This window comes from Manis javanica, chromosome 4, assembly GCF_040802235.1.
Source record: "Manis javanica isolate MJ-LG chromosome 4, MJ_LKY, whole genome shotgun sequence".
Lineage (NCBI taxonomy): Eukaryota > Metazoa > Chordata > Mammalia > Pholidota > Manidae > Manis > Manis javanica.
The window spans coordinates 158,470,246-158,487,528 of NC_133159.1; the positions used below are offsets into that span (position 1 = coordinate 158,470,246).

The 17,283-nt window shown below is 58.5% G+C and overlaps 1 protein-coding gene across 7 annotated transcripts in view; it reads left to right on the forward strand.

The window, feature by feature from the left end:
• ARHGAP23 (Rho GTPase activating protein 23) overlaps positions 1-17,283 on the forward strand; it is a 76,652-nt gene that overhangs the window by 36,108 nt on the left and 23,261 nt on the right. For 5 of the 7 annotated variants that reach the window (XM_036990860.2, XM_036990859.2, XM_073235504.1 and 2 more), the window contains 10 exons: positions 3,068-4,229; positions 5,616-5,771; positions 6,015-6,129; positions 6,293-6,350; positions 7,595-7,738; positions 13,583-13,897; positions 15,199-15,260; positions 15,535-15,665; positions 16,251-16,372; positions 16,748-16,903. In XM_036990860.2, the coding sequence (XP_036846755.2) occupies positions 3,068-4,229; positions 5,616-5,771; positions 6,015-6,129; positions 6,293-6,350; positions 7,595-7,738; positions 13,583-13,897; positions 15,199-15,260; positions 15,535-15,665; positions 16,251-16,372; positions 16,748-16,903 (2,421 nt within the window). Of the gene's footprint in view, positions 1,955-3,067; positions 4,230-5,615; positions 5,772-6,014; positions 6,130-6,292; positions 6,351-7,594; positions 7,739-13,582; positions 13,898-15,198; positions 15,261-15,534; positions 15,666-16,250; positions 16,373-16,747; positions 16,904-17,283 lie in introns of all 7 variants that reach the window. The other 2 variants (XM_036990862.2, XM_073235505.1) reach the window with 2 other exon arrangements.

Sequence of the window (17,283 nt, forward strand, 5' to 3'; positions counted from 1 at the left end):
GTCTGAGCTGAAGGACCCCCAGGGCCTGGGGGTCAGGATACAGCCCTTGTCCTTGGGCCTCCGTCCTGCATCCATGCCTCTGGGAGGCAAAGAACAGAGTGTAGAGGCTGCGCCAGCCCAGCACTGCCCAACTGGGGACAATGCCAGGCCCATCCCTGGGCTGGGGCTGGTTGTTGCTCATTCAGAGCGGCTCTGTGCTGGGTGGGGAGACGCTGGCCTCTGCAGGCAGGATTACTGCCAGGGTATCTGGAAGGAAGGTGCGGGCCCTGCCAGACTGGCACGTTCTTGTGGCCTCCCATGAGATGCCTGTTCCCAGAACCCGCTCCCTGCCAGGCCCCGAGTGAGCGTGTCTCCTATAGATGTATCCACATGTACAGCACACCCCACTGCACCCCACTGTTGAGTGCTTCCATTGACACAGCACACCACACATCACTCGATACACAAGTAGTCTGCCAGGTACACAGCCAAGTGGCGTGACCTGCAGCACCATCCCTTACCTGGCACGTCCTACATTGCAGTGCATGTTAACACACACTGTGCACCAGACACACCACGCCAGGCACATGCCATGATGTGCACATTCCCTCAGAGCTGTACGCTGACCCCCACTACCCACACATACCTCCTCCCACATCTCAGTGCACCACAGACATCAGAACAGCACGGCACATGCCTCGGCATCTCCATTCCCCACAGCACAACACCAGTGTTTCACAACACATGTACTGGGACTTCTCGCCACAACATGAGTACTTGCTAACATCACAAATGCTCGCCCTTGTCATGACACATATGCCCACAAACACCACAGCCCGCCATGGCCCAACACAGGTGCATGCGCTCACTAGTATCACAGTAACCGAAACTTACACAATTGTAATGCGCAGTCTAAACTAAATCCCCCCTGACAGGCTCTTCACACCCAGAACTCAGCACTCGGCCCACCACACACACAGCAGCTACCATAGACATTCATGCAACATACCACACACTTACACGTGTACCCGTTTACCACACACACACACACACACACACACACATGCTGTCTGTCTGTCTCTCTCTGTGCCCTCCCACCCCCAGCCCTGACCCAGATTCCAGGGCTGTCCTCTCCACACAGTGCACAGTGCCTTGGTCTCATGGGTCCAAGACAAATGCCAGCTTGCTTGCCCCCAAGGTCACTGCCCCCCAGGAGATGGCTGAGGGCCAAGCTCGGGAGGCCCTGGGGGCTGCTGCACTGGCTTCTGGTCTGGATGTGCTATAATTACTGTAATCACAGTGCCATGCTTGGCACCATGCCCCTCTGGGAACCTCCACCTCTTGACCTCAATTGTCCCATTGCCCGTTCTGGGGACGGGGAGGCAAGGATGGAGTCTGGAGATGTAGACTTCTCTCTTCAAGTCTGGAAGGCCCTGCCCCATCTCCCCACAGGCTGAAGTGAGGCAAGCTATGGGGAAGAAGAGTGCAGGGGAGGGGGGAATGCAGGGTGGAACCTGGGTGTAAGATCTCTCCAGCTGGAGGGGGCAGTGGGTCAGGAGGGCAGCAGCCTTAGCTCTGCTACGGCTTGAGTGGGCAGACAGCCACAGATGTCAGCATGTGGGGGCCTCTGCTGGCCCTAACATCTCCGGCGGGCCAGAGGGTGGGGCACAGGCATTCCTGTGGTTGGGAGCCAAGGCTGGAGGCCAATGGGGCTGCGGCAGCTGCTGACGCCACCGCCGACGCAGCGAGGCCCCTCCACACCCATCCTCCCCTCCCTCCTCCTCCCACCAGCCAGCAGAGAGCCGCTGGGGGCTGGGGGCAGCTGCACGGAGGGCAGGCCTCGGGGGACAGAGGCAGGACCGGCGTGGTGGGGGCTAGCCCGGGGTGGGGCGGGACGAGGGCGGAGGCGGGCTGGGATGCCACCGCCACGGTGAGGCGGGAGCCCCGGGAGCCGGCAGGATGTCAGGAGGGAGAGGTATGTGAGTGTCTCTGGCCATGGTGTGTGGATCCAAAGGGGGTTGAGTGTGGGGCGTGTGGTTTAGCTGGACTTCATCACATGATATGTGTGCCTGGGACTGGAGGTGTAGTTATTTGTCTGTGTATGGCTCATTGTGTTTCACTATGTGTGTGTGTCTCCGTGTGTGTATTTTCCAGTGTCTCCTTGTGGTGTGGCCTGTGTGTGTGTTTGGCGTCACCCTCCCTCCCTTTGATGGGCCCCTGGGCACCCATCAAGGGCCATGCTAGGGCAGGGCCACAAGGCCACTGTCCCTGGGGGCCGCCTCCTTTTTTGGCCTGGTTTGCGCCCTGGCCCTGTCACTCCTCAGCAATGCAGCGTCAGCCACAGTTCCCAGCGCCAAATTCCAGGCCTGGGGTGGCAGAAGGTGGCCAAAGGCTCCTCAGCCAGTCTGGCCCCTCCCCCAAGCCTGGCCCAAAGGGAACAGGAGGTTGGCAAGTTCCTCCTCACCCTGGTAGCTCAGGAGCCAGGCCCCCAGCAACCCCATCAGGGGATGGAGGACAGCAGGCTCTCCCGGCCCCGGCCTGCCCCCTGCCCAACCCACCCTGGACACACCTTTTAGCTGGCTCCCTTCTGGGTCTTCGGCCACCTTGAGTGGTCTCTAGTGGGGTTTCCTGGCTCCACCTGAGGGGCTGTAGGCACTGGTGGACATAAGGAAGCTGGGAAGCAGCTGAGGCCAGCATAGGGGGAGGGACCCCAGAAAACAGATGTTGGAATGTTTGTGGCTAAAGGCGGTCCTTGTCATAAGTCTTAGAGAAATCCTTGCTCTTTCGAGAGAGAGAGAGAGAGAGAGAGAGAGAGAGAGAGAGAGAGAGAGAGAGAGAGAGAGAGTGTGTGTGTGTGTGTGTGTGTGTGTGTGTGTAAGACACTCTCAAAGGCCTCTTATTTCTTTGTCCTGTCTCCTACCCGGATTCTCTTTGGAGTGTGCCCTCCCACCTCCTCAGGACTCCTCCTGCTTTGTCCTCTCCCTTTATTCCCCTTCTCTGGGGTCATGACCTTCCAGGGAGGGCTGCTGTAGCCCTGCCCTGTAGGACCTGTCCAGCTCTGCTCACCTGTGTCTGTGTCCCTGGCCAGGCCTACTCCCAGGATGCCTACCTGAAGGGGAACGAGCCGTATTCTGGAGAGGCCCGGAGCATCCCAGAGCCGCCCCCAATCTGCTACCCTCGCAAGACCTATGCCCCATCAGCCCGTGTCTCCACCTGGGCCGCTATGGTGCCTGAGCCCCTTTCAGCACTACCCAGTGACCCCCGGAGTCCGGCTACCTGGAGTGACCCGGGGCCCTGTGTCCCATCCACAGCCCGTGCCCATCTGGACAACCATTCCTTGGGGATGAGCCAGCCCCGCCCCAGCCCTGGTGCCTTTCCCCACCACCCCTTGGAGCCCCGGATGCCCCGTGCCTTCCCAGAGCCTGGCAGCCGGGTGCCCCCCAGCAGATTGGAGTGCCAGCAGGCTTTGTCTCACTGGCTGTCAAACCAGGTACCCCACAGGGCAGGGGAGAGACGGTGCCCTGCCATGGCCCCTCGGGCCCGCAGTGCCTCCCAGGACCGGTTGGAGGATGTGACTGCCCACCGCCCATGGCCCTGCTCCACCTCCCAGGGTGCCTTGAGCCAGCTGGGCCAGGAGGGCTGGCACCGAGCCCGCTCAGACGACTACCTGAGCCGACCCGCCCGCTCAGCTGAGGCACTGGGGCCAGGGGCACTGGTGTCGCCCCGCTTTGAGCGCTGTGGCTGGGCTTCCCAGCGCCTGTCTGCCCGCACCCCAGCCTGCCCACCCAGGGACCTGCCAGGGCCCCAGGCCCCACCCCCACCTGGCCTGCAGGGCCTGGACGACATTGGGTACATTGGGTACCGAAGCTACAGCCCATCATTCCAGCGCCGGACTGGACTCCTCCACGCACTCTCCTTCCGGGACTCACCCTTTGGGGGACTACCCACCTTCAACTTGGCCCAGGCCTCTGCACCGTTCCCAGGAGAGGCCTCCGAACCACTCAGGGTTGGCCGGCCAGAACCCAGCACCCGGGCACTGGAGCCCCCAGCCGAGGACCGCCGCGACGAGGTGGTCCTGAGGCAGAAGCCTCCGACGGGCCGCAAGTTCCAGCTGCCCCCTGCCAGACAGATGGACCTCGGGCTTGGAGGCGAGTCCCCAGAGCCAGAGGCCGGTGTGCAAGGACGCCTAGGCAGGAAGGTGGCCCCTTTGGCTGCTACTGAAGATTCTCTGGCTTCCATCCCCTTCATCGGTGAGTGATGTGCAGGTGGCTGTCTTGGGAGACTTGGTTGTCTGTACCCTGTTGAACCCCCCCACCTGTCCCCCACCTTTCTGTGCCCTGTTGTGCCCCACCCGCCTGTCATCGGCAGAACTCTGGGTCGGGTGCTGATGGGATCACCCTGTTTGTCTGTCCATCCATCCATCCATCCTTCTGTCATCCTTCCTCCCATTCCTTTACCCTTCCAGCCATAGATACCCCTTCCCTCCCTTCTTCCTTTCTTCTATTTGTCCATCCACCCACTCATTTCTTCCCTCCACCTTTCTTTCTTCTATCTTTTCTTTGTTCTTTTCACTCTTTGTCCCTTCCATTCACCATCCTTCCATCCAACACATATTTGTGTCAGGCACTGGATGAGGCTCCATGCTTACCTGGAGTATATCGTCCAACAGCGGGGACAGATGATCCGACAAGCACAGTCCATGGGGTGGGTGTGGAGGGAGAGCAGGGAGCCCTAGAGGCAGAGAAGGGCTGCACAGCCTAGACCCAGTGTGGTGGCCAGGAAGAGAATCTTGCAGAAAGGAGATTTAGGCTACGGCCAGAAGGATGAGGAGCTGGGGAAGAATGCTAGGGCAGAGACAGCCGTATACGCAAAGACCCTGAAATGAAAGAGGCCACATGCCTTCCAGGTCATCAGAGTGGGTCCAGGGGGGCTTGTTGGTCACTGGGAGCTGGGACTTTGTCCTGAGAGCAGAGGGAATACAGAAGGCTTGCTGCCTTTAGAATAGATGGAGAGGCTGGTGCTCCCCAGGTTTCTGGCCTAGCTGGAGGGTGGCACCTCACCTCTATATGGGAACGAGAGGAAGTAGGGCAGGGAAGGGCTTAGTGTTTGCTGAATATGAGGCACCCATGAGGGAGCAGGATGGGCTGGGCTGAGTCTAAGGGCTTGGGAGAAAGACCAGATGCAAGATCATGGGACTAGCAGCCAGGAACCAGGAGCTGAGAGGGGTGGACTCACCCTAAGGTCGCCATGGAGGGAGGGAGAGGAGGCCAGGCTCAGGGGGAGCCCCAGTCCTAGCCTCCCCCAGGCAGCCTTCAGACTGAGTGGGTAGCACAGCCTCTGTAAGCTCCCAGTCCAGTAGGAGAGACACAGTCCCTGCCCTCAGGAGCCCAGTCTTAGTAGGTTGGCTAAACTGCATGCCTGGGTGCCCTCAGTGTGATGGGGAAGGCAGGGGCTGAGCCTCCATGACCCCAGGCTGGTGGGTGGGGTACCCTTGGCCATGGGCATGTTGCCAGCAGGGATCTGGAGGACTTGAGGATCCTTGGGGATGTGGTCTGGCTCTGGATGCAAGCTGGGGGTGGGCAGCAGGCAGGTTCAGCTTTCTGCCACCTTCGACCCTCCGCCCACCCCTTCTGCAGATGAGCCGACCAGCCCCAGCATCGACCTCCAGGCTAAGCATGTCCCTGCCTCCGCTGTGGTCTCCAGTGCCATGAACTCAGCCCCTGTCCTGGGGACCAGCCCATCCTCCCCAACCTTCACCTTCGCCCTGGGCCGCCATTACTCCCAGGACTGCAGTGAGTGCTCCTTGCACCCCCAGCCCTTCCCTCGCCCTTGCTGCCTGGTCCCCAGGGGTCACTGTTAGGCTCGGGGTCTCTGTTACGCCTGCTGCCTGATGTCTAGCTTCTTCCAACTGACTCTGCTCCTCCTGGGTCCCCATGGGGAGAGTCACCTCCTGGCCCTGCTCGGATGGGAGGGTTCTGGGGAAGCCCCGACCTGCTGCCCCGCTTACCTGCAGCCCGCTGTGGGCGGCTTTGCAGGCAGCATCAAGGCCGGCCGCCGCCGCTCCTCCTACCTGCTGGCCATCACCACAGAGCGCTCCAAGTCCTGCGACGATGGGCTCAACACCTTCCGGGAGGAGGGCAGGGCTCTGCGGTGAGGAGGAGGGGTGGGGTGGGGCCATCGCAGCCACCCTGGTGGGTCCTCTGAGCACCAGGGCAATGAGCTCCCTCCCTGGAAGGCTTCTGAGCCTTGGGATTGTTGGGGGGGAGTCCTGGCTGCTCCTCCCACACCCCTAACCTCAGACCTTGCTCCCTAGGCGTCTGCCCAACCGAGTACCCAGCCTGAGGATGCTTCGAAGCTTCTTCACTGACGGGGTGAGTGGCAAGTGTTTGCCAATGAGGGGGTCAGAGGGCAGGGCGGGGGTGGCACCTCAGCTGTGGAACCCCACCTTGGCATAGAGTTCCAGGCCTGTGACTTCTGTGATCTGAACGGGCTGCTCTGCCTCTGTCTTCGCCTTCCTCCCTCCACCCTTCACCCTCCTGTCAACCATGTGTCCGGCCCTCCCACCAAAGGCCTCTGTGCTTGTCCTTCCCCGTCTAGAATGCCCTTTCCATGCAGCCCCCACCCCCAGTAACCACATGACTCACTTTTTTGCTTTCCTAGGTTCTCTTAGGCCTTCCCTGAAGTTCCAGCCTTCAGCCCTGGTGTTTCCTGCTCCCTCTGCCACGTTAGGTCTTCCTCTTTAGCACCTCTCACATTATTCATTCTGTGCATCTACTTCCTTCCTCGCCCAGCTCCCCAACCTGAATGGAAGCTTCACAAGGGCGGGGATTGTGTTTGATTTGCTCAATTCTGGGGCTGCCAACTCAGGGCTCACACCAGGGAGGCACGCGGTTAGCGCTTATGTGGTGTCTCCGGGGATGGGGGTCACACTGGAAAGGGGTGGGCACAGGGCTGAGAGTGATGGAGGGGCTGGGTTTCCAGCCTTGGGACTTAGGAAGGCATAGGGTCAGTTACGAACTGGCCTTAACTCTTTTTGATTGCAGACAGACTGGAAAAGCAATCTTGATTTCAAACCCTTGATATCTTTGGTTCTTTTAAAACCTTGATGATATTGTCACCTGGCTTGTTCCTTATCACTTCCTCTGCTTACTTAACTCTCCCTTGTCATGTTACCTCTGTTTCTAGAGTCCTGTTGACGCTATCACTTCCTCTGTTTAACTCCTTGTGGACATGACTACCTGCTCCACTCAGTCTTTGTTGGTCTTCCCACTTCCTCTGTTTATTTAACTCCCTGTTGACACAGTCACTTCCTCTGTTTTCTTAATTCCTTCAAGTCCATAAAATGAAGGGAAGTTCCAGACTGGCTTTTCTAGCATGGTGAGGCATGTGGTCTGCAGGTCATAGCCTTTCCTCCTTTCTGCCTTCCCTGGAACATAGGTATCATGACCTCAACACTGGTTCAGAGAGGTCAAGCAAGGGACACGAAGCCACACAGTACAGCAGAGCATAACAGAGGCATACGCCTGGCCTGGGTGACCGCAGGTGGTCCATGGGGCTCCTGAGATGCTGGCACTGTGGGAGCCACCCTAAATTGCCCTCTGTTGTCTCGCTGCAGTCCTTGGATAGTTGGGGCACTTCTGAAGATGCTGATGCTCCTTCTAAGCGACACTCAACCTCTGACCTCTCGGACTCGACCTTCAGTGATATCAGGAGAGAAGGCTGGTTGTATTATAAGCAGGTCCTCACCAAGAAGGGGAAGGTAAGATGGCTGGGGGAATGAGATGAAGGTGGATGGAAGCTGGCTTCAGTGGAACTCTCCAGCTTCTCCTACACCCACTTCCCAGCCTCTGGAGCCACAGAGGACCAGCTGAGGTTATAGCATGAGGGGTAGAGGTTAGATGCTAGGAAAAACTTCCTGGGGCACCTTAAGAACTCGTGAGAAAGTTATAAACAGAGAGGTGGTCTTTGCTGTGGGATGGGTCTGATCAAATTGTGCTTGGAATTCTGACAAAACCACCCAGAGTGACCCTTGGTTGACAGATCACCCCAAAAATGGCCACTGGGGCTCAGAAAATGAAGGGAGAAAGGCCAGGATGCTTCTCTTAAGAGAGCTGAGGCCTGAAAAGAAAGCAGAGATCTGCCTTTTCAGGTCCTTGCAGGGCCAAGAAAGGTTTCAGTCTTTATCCTGAGGGCAACTGAAAGCCTCTAGGGCCTCTTTCGTTTGGCTTCCTGGGAGTGAATTCAGGAGGCCACCTGGAGGCAAGAGGACCAGCTAAGGGGCACCACAGAGAACCAGGTGAGAGGTGAAGGGGGGTTGTGCTGTTGGCGGGGGGAGACAAGCAGAATCCCCAGGTGAGAAGGTGGGGCCCCTGGGTCCATGGTGTCTGAACCTCCCTCCAGGCTGACACCGTGGGCTGAGGAAGGGGAAGGACAGGCAGCCGTGCTGCTGCACTTGGTCCGAGCAGCACAGGCAGAGCCAAGCCCAATGGTCAGCATAAACCTGGGCGTGGCTCCTGACTGCACCACAGATTGCTTGGGGAGCCTGGATGACTCACCTGCCTGTGGCTCAGTTTCCTCGTCTGTAACTGGGGCTTATAATAATTCCTAGCTCCTGTACCTGTTGCTGAGATGATCTAAGCAAAAGCATTTATCCATTGCGTGGCACCAGGGAGCTGCTGTTCCTCAGCTTTCTGCCATTCCCTGAGTTTTCCACCCTGCCTGCTAGGGGTCTTGTAGCTGGAAAGAACATGAGCTTTGAAGTCAGTCAGACTTGGAGTTCCTGCCAAGCCACTTGTCAAGCACAAAGTTTTAGGAAAACCCCTTAACTTTTTTTTTTTTTGGTATCATTAATCTACAATTACATGAAGAACATTATGTTTACTAGGCTCCCCCCTTCACCAAGTCCCCCCCACATACCCCTTCACAGTCACTGTCCATCAGCGTAGTAAGATGTTGTAAAATCACTACTTGTCTTCTCTGTGTTGTAGAGCCCGCCCTGTACCCACCCCACATTATACATGCTAATTGTAATGCCCTCTTTCTTTTTCCCGCCCTTATCCGTCCCTTCCCACCCATCCTCCCCAGTCCCTTTCTCTTTGGTAACTGTTAGTCCATTCTTGGGTTCTGTGATTGTGCTGCTGTTTTGTTCCTTCAGTTTTTCTTTGTTCTTATACTCCACAAATGAGTGAAGTCATTTGGTACTTGTCTTTCTCCACCTGGCTTATTTCACTCTCTAGCTCCATCCATGTTGTTGCAAATGGTAGGATTTGTTTTCTTCTTATGGCTGAATAATATTCCATTGTGTATATGTACCACCTCTTCTTTATCCATTCATCTACTGATGGACACTTAGGTTGCTTCCATTTCTTGGCTATTGTAAATAGTGCTGCAATAAACATAGGGGTGCATCTGTCTTTTTCAAACTGGGCTGCTGCATTCTTAGGGTAAATTCCTAGAAGTGGAATTCCTGGGTCAAATGGTATTTCTATTTTGAGCGTTTTGAGGAACCTGCATACTGCTTTCCACAATGGTTAAACTAATTTACATTCTCACCAACAGTGTAGGAGGGTTCCCCTTTCTCCATAACCTCGCAGACATTTGCTGTTGTTTGTCTTTTGGATGGTGGCCATCCTTACTGGTGTGAGGTGATATCTCATTGTGGAAAACCCCTTAACTTTTGAGCATCACTTTTCTGATCTCTAAGATGAGGACAATGCTATCCTACTCCAAGGGCCAGTGTAAGGGTGAAGTGAGATATAGTCTGGCCCCCATCCATGCCCTCATGCAGCCCATGGACACTGACGAAGGGCCTGCTCTGCTCCTGAGTCTCAATTCTCTATTAGGTTTTGGATATTTAGTGGCAAGGGAGCCTGGCCAGTCCTGCGCTGCTGGCACCCATGATGACCAGAGAAAGGACACTCTGCCCAGTGGTTTCCAGTGCACAGCTGTTGTCTTGGGGAGTTTGGGGCAGCAGTGCACAGAGGGTGACCCTGACCTCAGTGGGGATGTGGGGGGATGTTGAAGGCTGAGGCACCCAGAGTGTGTGGGAATCCATTGAGCAGGGGGAGCAGGGGGTGGGGCGAGTGGGCTGACAGGGCGATGCCATCCTGGATGGTCTGGGAGAATGGAGGGGAGGGATGCTGGGCAGCTGGGAGATGGGACCAGAGGTAGAAGCTGAGGTGGGCGCTCAGGTGCCTGAGGTGGGTGCTCATGGGGCTTCATCCCTCAGGGCAAGCCTTTGCAAGGATTCAGTGGGGGCGGTGGGGTGGGGGGCAAGGAGGCAAGGGTTGTGTTTGCAACAGGAGGTGACACCGCCACTGCTAGTGTCCAGGTGAGTGAGGGCTGGGGCACTGCCCGAGGTCACGGCATAGCATCAAGGGAGGGGGACGGTTTAGAGAGATTCAAGGGGCAGGATGGCCTGGGCCCCCTGATAGCTGGGAGGCAGAGGAGGATGGAGGACAGGAGGACGGTTCCCGGGTTCTGGCTTGGACTACATGGGTGGTGGGTGGTGGGACCCTTCCCTAGGCCACAGGGCACTGGAGAAGGTTTGGGGACAGGAAGCCAAGGGTTCCACTGGGGCCTTGCAGAGTCCAAGGGCCTTGGGACCCTTGGACCCCCATGGAGGGGGGTCGTGGGGACAGAAGCTCTGCGGGTGTGGCACTCAGGGGAGGGCGTTTACTCACCAGGGTACACACTGGTGCAGCTGCAGGTGCGGAGGCATGGAGGGAGAAGACAGGAGACCGCCTGTGCCCTGAGAGGCGCGGGGGCTGCAGACCGGAGAGGAGAGCCAGCAAAGATGGTAGCAGGCCAGGAGGGGGACTAGGAGGGCAGCAGCGCCAGCTGTGTGAGCTGAGCCAGGTGAGCCAGGTGTGGGCCAGCCCTTTCTGCCCAACGCCGGAGCTCCCAGAGGGCCTGCTGAGAACTGCTGACTCCTGCCTGCCAGGTAGCCTGTCTCCCAGCTCTGGGTCTCCCTTCCAGCCCAGCAGCAGTGTCTCCTGGAAAGGGAGAGGAGCCAGCCCCTTCCGCTCCTGTCCTGGCCCAAACCTGATTTCCCTGGTCCCCTCGGTGCCGTGGCCTGGGTTAGGAGAGGCTCCTCAAGCCAGCTGCAGGTCCTCAAGGTCCTTGGTCTGTCCAGGTCCTGATGGCCGACCAGATGGCTTCTGCTCCAGCCAGTCCCTCCTCTCCTGTGTGTCCCCCGCCCAGTCCCCAGCCTCTTTCAGAGACTGTTGACTCAGAGACGGGGTACCTGTGGCATGCAGCCACAGACCCAGCTTTTGAGCTGGGTGCTACCTCAGAGAGTGGCTAGTTCCCTGATGCCAGGGGAGGGGCTTGACCTGCCCAAGGATGTCCAGCTGGTTCAGTCTCAAAGGGGCACCCTTTGTCACCACCTCCTTCTAACACTAAGATTCTCCCAGAGGTCCCCGCTGTCCCCTGCTCCAAATGGTCCTGCTCAGGCCCAGCAGGTCCGTGGTGAGTGGAGCTCAGCCAGACATGGCTGTGTGCATCTGCTGGCCGTGGAGTTTCCTCACCTGGTTTGCTGGGAGGACAGAGGCCCGTGCTGGGTGTGGAGTAGGTGGGCCACCAACCCGAGGAAGGGAGCCCTCGGTCCTCCGGGGAGATGAAGCCCCTGCCCTCAGGGCGCTCCCAGGATGATGAATTCATTTATTAGTAAATACTTGCCCTGCACCTGTCAAGGCTCTCAGTTCTGGGATGTGGATGTGGAAGGACGGCCGAGCTCCCTGCCCCTGGGAGCTTACCATTCCTGGATAAATCCATAACCCATGTAACCTGGGATTGCAGGGAGTGCTCAGGGACCAGGAACAGGGCGACCCGATTGCCTTGGAGTCAGAAGGAAGGTGGGAGCTGCCTTTTAAAAAATGGTCAGGAAGGCCTCCCTGACGAGGCGATGTTGGTGACATTTGAGCTCAGACCTAAAGGCAGAGAAGAAGCCAGGGAAGGGGGAAGGGGCTCCGGGCAGAAGTTGCAGCAAGAGCAAAGACCCTGGGGAAGGAAGGCATGGCTTGTCACCGGAGAAGGCCCCCGAGTCCTGACACAGGTGGAAAGAAGGAACGAGAAGACGGGTTTGGACACAGAGGGACCAGATCGTAAAAGTGCTTAGATCTGATAATACCCAAGAGGGTGATAACAGCAGAGGGACCGGATCGCATCTATGTGTTTGATTGGTGGCTGCAGCCGCTGAATGGAGAATGGGCGGTGGGAGGCAAGAGCAGAGACAGGAGGCTTTGTGCAGCTATCTGGGCAAGAGGTGGTGGTGGTGTGGGCAAGGTGGGAGCAGGAAAGATGGGGACAGTGATGTTTTTGAAGATGAGTTGTGACTTCCTGATGGGTTGGGTGTCAAGAGTGAGGAAGAGGGAGAAGTCAAGGGTAACTCCTAGGCTTCTGGGCAACTGGGTGGATTTACTGAACTGGAGAAGATGGGGGTGCAGGTGGAGAACAGGTCTGATAGTGAAAGTCAAGCGCCTCATAACAGAGAGTGTGAGGTGCCTGTGGGCATGCAAGGGGAGACAGCGAGCAGACAGAGGGAGGCCCAGGACTGGCTGGGGGGCGTGCCAGGCCAGGGGTACTCTTGGGAGTCACTGTCAGCAGACAGCAGGGATTTAAAGCCACAGGTATGGACGATGTCATGGGGGAGGCTTGCAAAGAGAGAGGAACCCAGGACAGCCAACACTTGGGAGCTCCCCTGAGAGGGCAGGGTCTCAGCCTCTGTTCTAGTGACAGTGGGGCCAGATGACTCGTGGGGGCTGCCCTGGGCATCAGGGGACATTTGGTGGCATCCTGGGCCCTACCCACTAGATGCCATATCACTTCCCCAGGTGTGACAACTGAAAATGTCTCCAGACCAACCTCCCTTGGGAGCAGTTCTCCCCTGCTGAGAACCGCTGTGAGGAGGGAAACCAGTGGAGCAGATGGAGAAGGAGGCAATGGAATTAGGCAGGAAACCAGGGACCCCGGGGCCCTGGATGCTCAGAGAAGGTTGGAGAGGGAAGGAGCAGCTGGCTGCATCAAATGCCACTGAAAGGTTAAGGAAAGGGCCAGAAAGGCCCAGAAGCCTCCACTGGCTTTGGTAACATGGAAGGCCCAGTGAGCGGCTTCCCAGGAAGGGGATGCTGAGAGGAGTCTTGTGGAAGAGGCATGGAATCTGGGAGGGCAGGTGTGGCCGGCAGCTTGTGACTGGTCTGGCTGTGAAAGGGAGTGGTGTGTGGACTAGGAATGGCTTTGCAGGGATCTGTGTGAGGTGTGGCATGCTGGCGAGCCCGACTGCCCTCCCAGAGCCCTTGCTGGTTCTCTGGAGCATTGCCACGCCAGATAAGGGTCCATGTTAGTATTTAAAGAGGAGGTGGGGACCCTTGGGGAGTACTGAGAAAGGTGGGTAGGGGTGTCCAGGCAGGTGAGGGTTTGAGTTGGAGGACGGTGGGCAGGAGGCTGCCCCAAGCGCCAGTGGGGGCTCCTGGCTGGCCGTGGGGTGGGGTCCCCACCGCTGCCACTGTCTGCGGCCTCTAGGGCCCCCTGGGCTCTGGGGCGGGGAGGGCAGGCTTGGCCTCACGTGGCCCCCCGTCTCTCCCCTCCCCGTGTCTCCCTGCAGAAAGCGGGCGGCGGCCTGCGCCAGTGGAAGCGCGTGTACGCCGCCCTGCGGGCGCGCTCGCTCTCGCTGAGCAAGGAGCGGCGGGAGCCCGGGCCAGCGGCGGGGGCGGCGGCGGCCGTCGCAGGTGAGGACGAGGCGGCGCCCGTCTGCATCGGCTCCTGCCTGGTGGACATCTCCTACAGCGAGACCAAGAGGAGGCACGTGTTCCGGCTGACCACCGCTGACTTCTGTGAATATCTCTTTCAGGCTGAGGACCGGGATGACATGCTGGGCTGGATCAGAGCGATCCGAGAGAACAGCAGGGCCGAGGGCGAGGTGAGGGCCTGGCCCCGCCCCCGCCGGGCCGGGATGGACAGGGCAGGCCCCAGCGCCGCCTCGCACCTGCTGGGGACCTCCCTTCACCGCTCTGAGCCTCGGTTCCCTCTTTCATAAAATGGGCTAACAGGAGGACACCTTGCAACTGTTCCCACCTAGGCTTTGGTGTGAGGAGAAAATGCAGACAGTCGCTCACAGGGCACCTGGCATCCTTAGTGTTGCGTGGCAGGAAGTATGATAAAACTAGGAATGGTAGTAATTATTATCATTGTTATGACTGCCTTGGGCAGGCTTTGGCACAGAGAGGTCAGCTCCAGGCCAACCTCAGCATCTTGCTGGAGCTTCAGGAGGCGGGGGTCTCCTACTGGCTGTATTACAGAATGAGGTGCCCCCGTGCCAGAACTGTGGCTGGCCCTTCAGACAGGGCTGGCTTGTCTACAGGAGCACGAGCACTGACCTTGGGAGCAGGCCAGGGGGACTGACCTTTGGCAGCAGGCAGCAGGGCTTAAGCCAAGGGCTTTGCTGGAACTTCAGGACAATTTCAAAATGGCGCCCCTTCCTGGACAGCTGCCGCTGCACACCAGGGGCCTGGGGGGTGGTTTCTGCCCCACTCAGCCCCTTGGCCAGGGGCCTGCACAGAGGTGCCTTGGTGTACCTACACAGAATGATGGGGGGACTCGGCTTGGGCGCTGGTTCTGCTAAGAGGACAGTGGGCTTGAGTCCTGATGCAGGCATGCACCTGTCCCAGCCACAGGAAGAGGGACACTAGTGCACAGCCTCTGAGCCACAGGCCGTCATGCTGAGGTCACATCCTCTCGCTGAACCAAGCGCTGCCCTCCCCAGAACGTTCTTTCCTCACCCCAGGGAGGAAAGTACCTGGAATCTGGAGCCCCTGCTCTGGGGGGCCAGGCTGGGCTGTCCCCAGCAGCGTATACTGAGGGGGTCCCAAGTCCCCTTTGTTATTACAGTAGCTTCCCTTCAGAGAGCACCTCTCTGTGCCTTGCCAGGACTGTGACGAGTGCATAATTCTGCACCCCAACCCTGAGGTTGCCATGTTATCACCCTGTGTTACTACTGAGGATATGGAGGCTCAGAGAGGCTAAGTGGATTACCCTAGGTCACACAGCTGGTGAAGGGGTGCTCGGGAGTCCATCTCTGGCCTTTCTTGCTCCAGGGTCTATGCTCTCCAGCTGGCAGACAGAGGAGCAGGGGGAAGAGGCCAAGGAAGGGGCCGGGGACGAGCCCTGGGTGGGCTGGCTGTGGGCACTGATGGGGTCTGCTTTCTCTTCTCCCTCTTCCAGGACCCCGGCTGTGCCAACCAAGCTCTGATCAGCAAGAAGCTTAATGATTACCGCAAAGTGAGGTGAGGCCCAGCCCTCGTGCAGCAGTCCTGACCTTGGGGTGTGGGGGGCGTTCCAGGTGGAGGTCATCCTCCTGGCCCACCTCCAGGCCTGAGGGCCAGCCCCGGGTTACCCTCTGCTGGGGACAAGGAGGAGAGCAGGGACATTAAGGCCTCCAGACCCACGGAGGATTTGCCTCAGGGATGGAGGGGCGGTCCTAAGTGACGGGAGGCCAGGGAGATGGCCTGCTGATTCACCCCCAGTGAAGACTTCTCTTCTCCCCCTTTTCCTATGCAGCCATAGCTCTGGGCCCAAAGCTGATTCCTCCCCAAAAGGCTCTCGTGGCCTGGGAGGCCTCAAGTCTGAGTTTCTTAAACAGAGTACAACACGTGGCCTCAGGACTCCGGACCAGCCTGCAGGGAGCAAGGGTAGGAAGGTGGCCACCAAGGGGCGGTGTGCATGCATGCGGGAAGGTAGAGGTCAGCCCTGTGGGTCTGCACAGAGCAGACTGTGTGTGCCGGGTTTTCCTGGTGTGCCTGCCCACGTGTGCCTGCCTGTTAGGATCTGTGGGCTCTCAGGGTCTCATAGCTGGCTTCCCCCTGTGACATCCAGCTGAGTAGCCTCCAGTCTCAGCTTGTGCCACCTCAGGAGCAGGGGCTCATCCTCTCTGGAGGCAGCCTTTCCAGTTTCACCCACTTTTGGCTGTTAGAAAGTTCTCCCTTTGGTTGTACACAAATCTGTGGCCCCTACCTTATTGTTTTGGGCCTTGAGGCCATCCAGAAGTTCTTACAATACTCTGCGGCCTCTCCTCCCGGGTCAACACCCTCATCCCTTTGACCTTCTCTCTTGGATATAATTTGCCATCAGCCCTTGGCATCCCAGTTGCCTCTCTGAGGGGGTCCCCATGTGGCCAGACGTGTGAGTGTGACAGGTGAGGATGTGTGCCAGGAATGGGTGCTGCCCCTCCCCGGGACCCAGCTCACCCTGGCTTTCTCTGCCTTCTCCCACCCCAGATGATAGCACTGCTGCCCCCAAAACTCCCTGGGGCATCAACATCATCAGGAAGAACAGGAAGGCAGCCCCCAGGGCATTCGGGGTCCGGCTGGAGGAGTGCCAGCCAGCCACCGAGAACCAGGTGGGTCCCCTCTGTATTCCAAAGCAGGGAGGGAAGGGAGGAGCCCAAGGCACGAGGGTCAGAGCTGCAAGGGACTTCGGAGCCAACTCCCTCGTCCCATGGGCACAGCTGGGACATAGCCCAGGGTGCTGCAGAGCTGAGGCAGAGCCCAGAATCCCTGCCCCCAGCTGGTGTTCCTTCACAGAGCACTGCGAGGCTATGGTGTTTCTAGCCCCCAGACAGGAGGCAGTGAGGGCCTTTTATCCCTGCTGTGGGGCTCCTGGCAGCATCTCCGGCCTTGCACTCTCCCCAGCTTGGCCTCCCCACCTCCTCTGGCCCACTGGAGGACAGGGCTGCCTTTACCCTTCCTAACACCCCTGTCCTGTGTGTCCCCAGCGCGTCCCCCTGATTGTAGCTGCCTGCTGTCGTATTGTGGAGGCACGGGGACTGGAATCCACGGGCATTTACCGAGTGCCAGGCAACAATGCAGTGGTGTCCAGCCTTCAGGAGCAGCTGAACCGTGGACCCGGCGACATCAACCTGCAGGATGAGGTGGGCACTGCTGGGGGGCCTGTGGCAGGGGGGCCAGGTTGGTGTGCGTGTCTACTGTGTTATTTGTACTCTGTGACGTCCGCAGCACTGGGCCAGGGCACCAAGATGGGCAAGACAGGACCTGCCCTTGGAGGCCAGCCCTGGAGATGGGCATCACCCCAACTGAAGCCTCACCCATAGAGGCAATCGTGGCCTGGGCAGCCCTGAGGCAGAGGCTCACGAGCAGCAGTGTTTTGGGCTAAGAGTAAGACTAGAGCTCACTAGAAGCCCGTGCTGAAGGGTTGCCAGCAGTCAGCACACCTTCTCTGTAAAGGGCCAGGTTGCAAACATTTTAGGCTTTGGTTACCATCCAGTCTCTGTTGCATCCCCTCTCTCCTCTC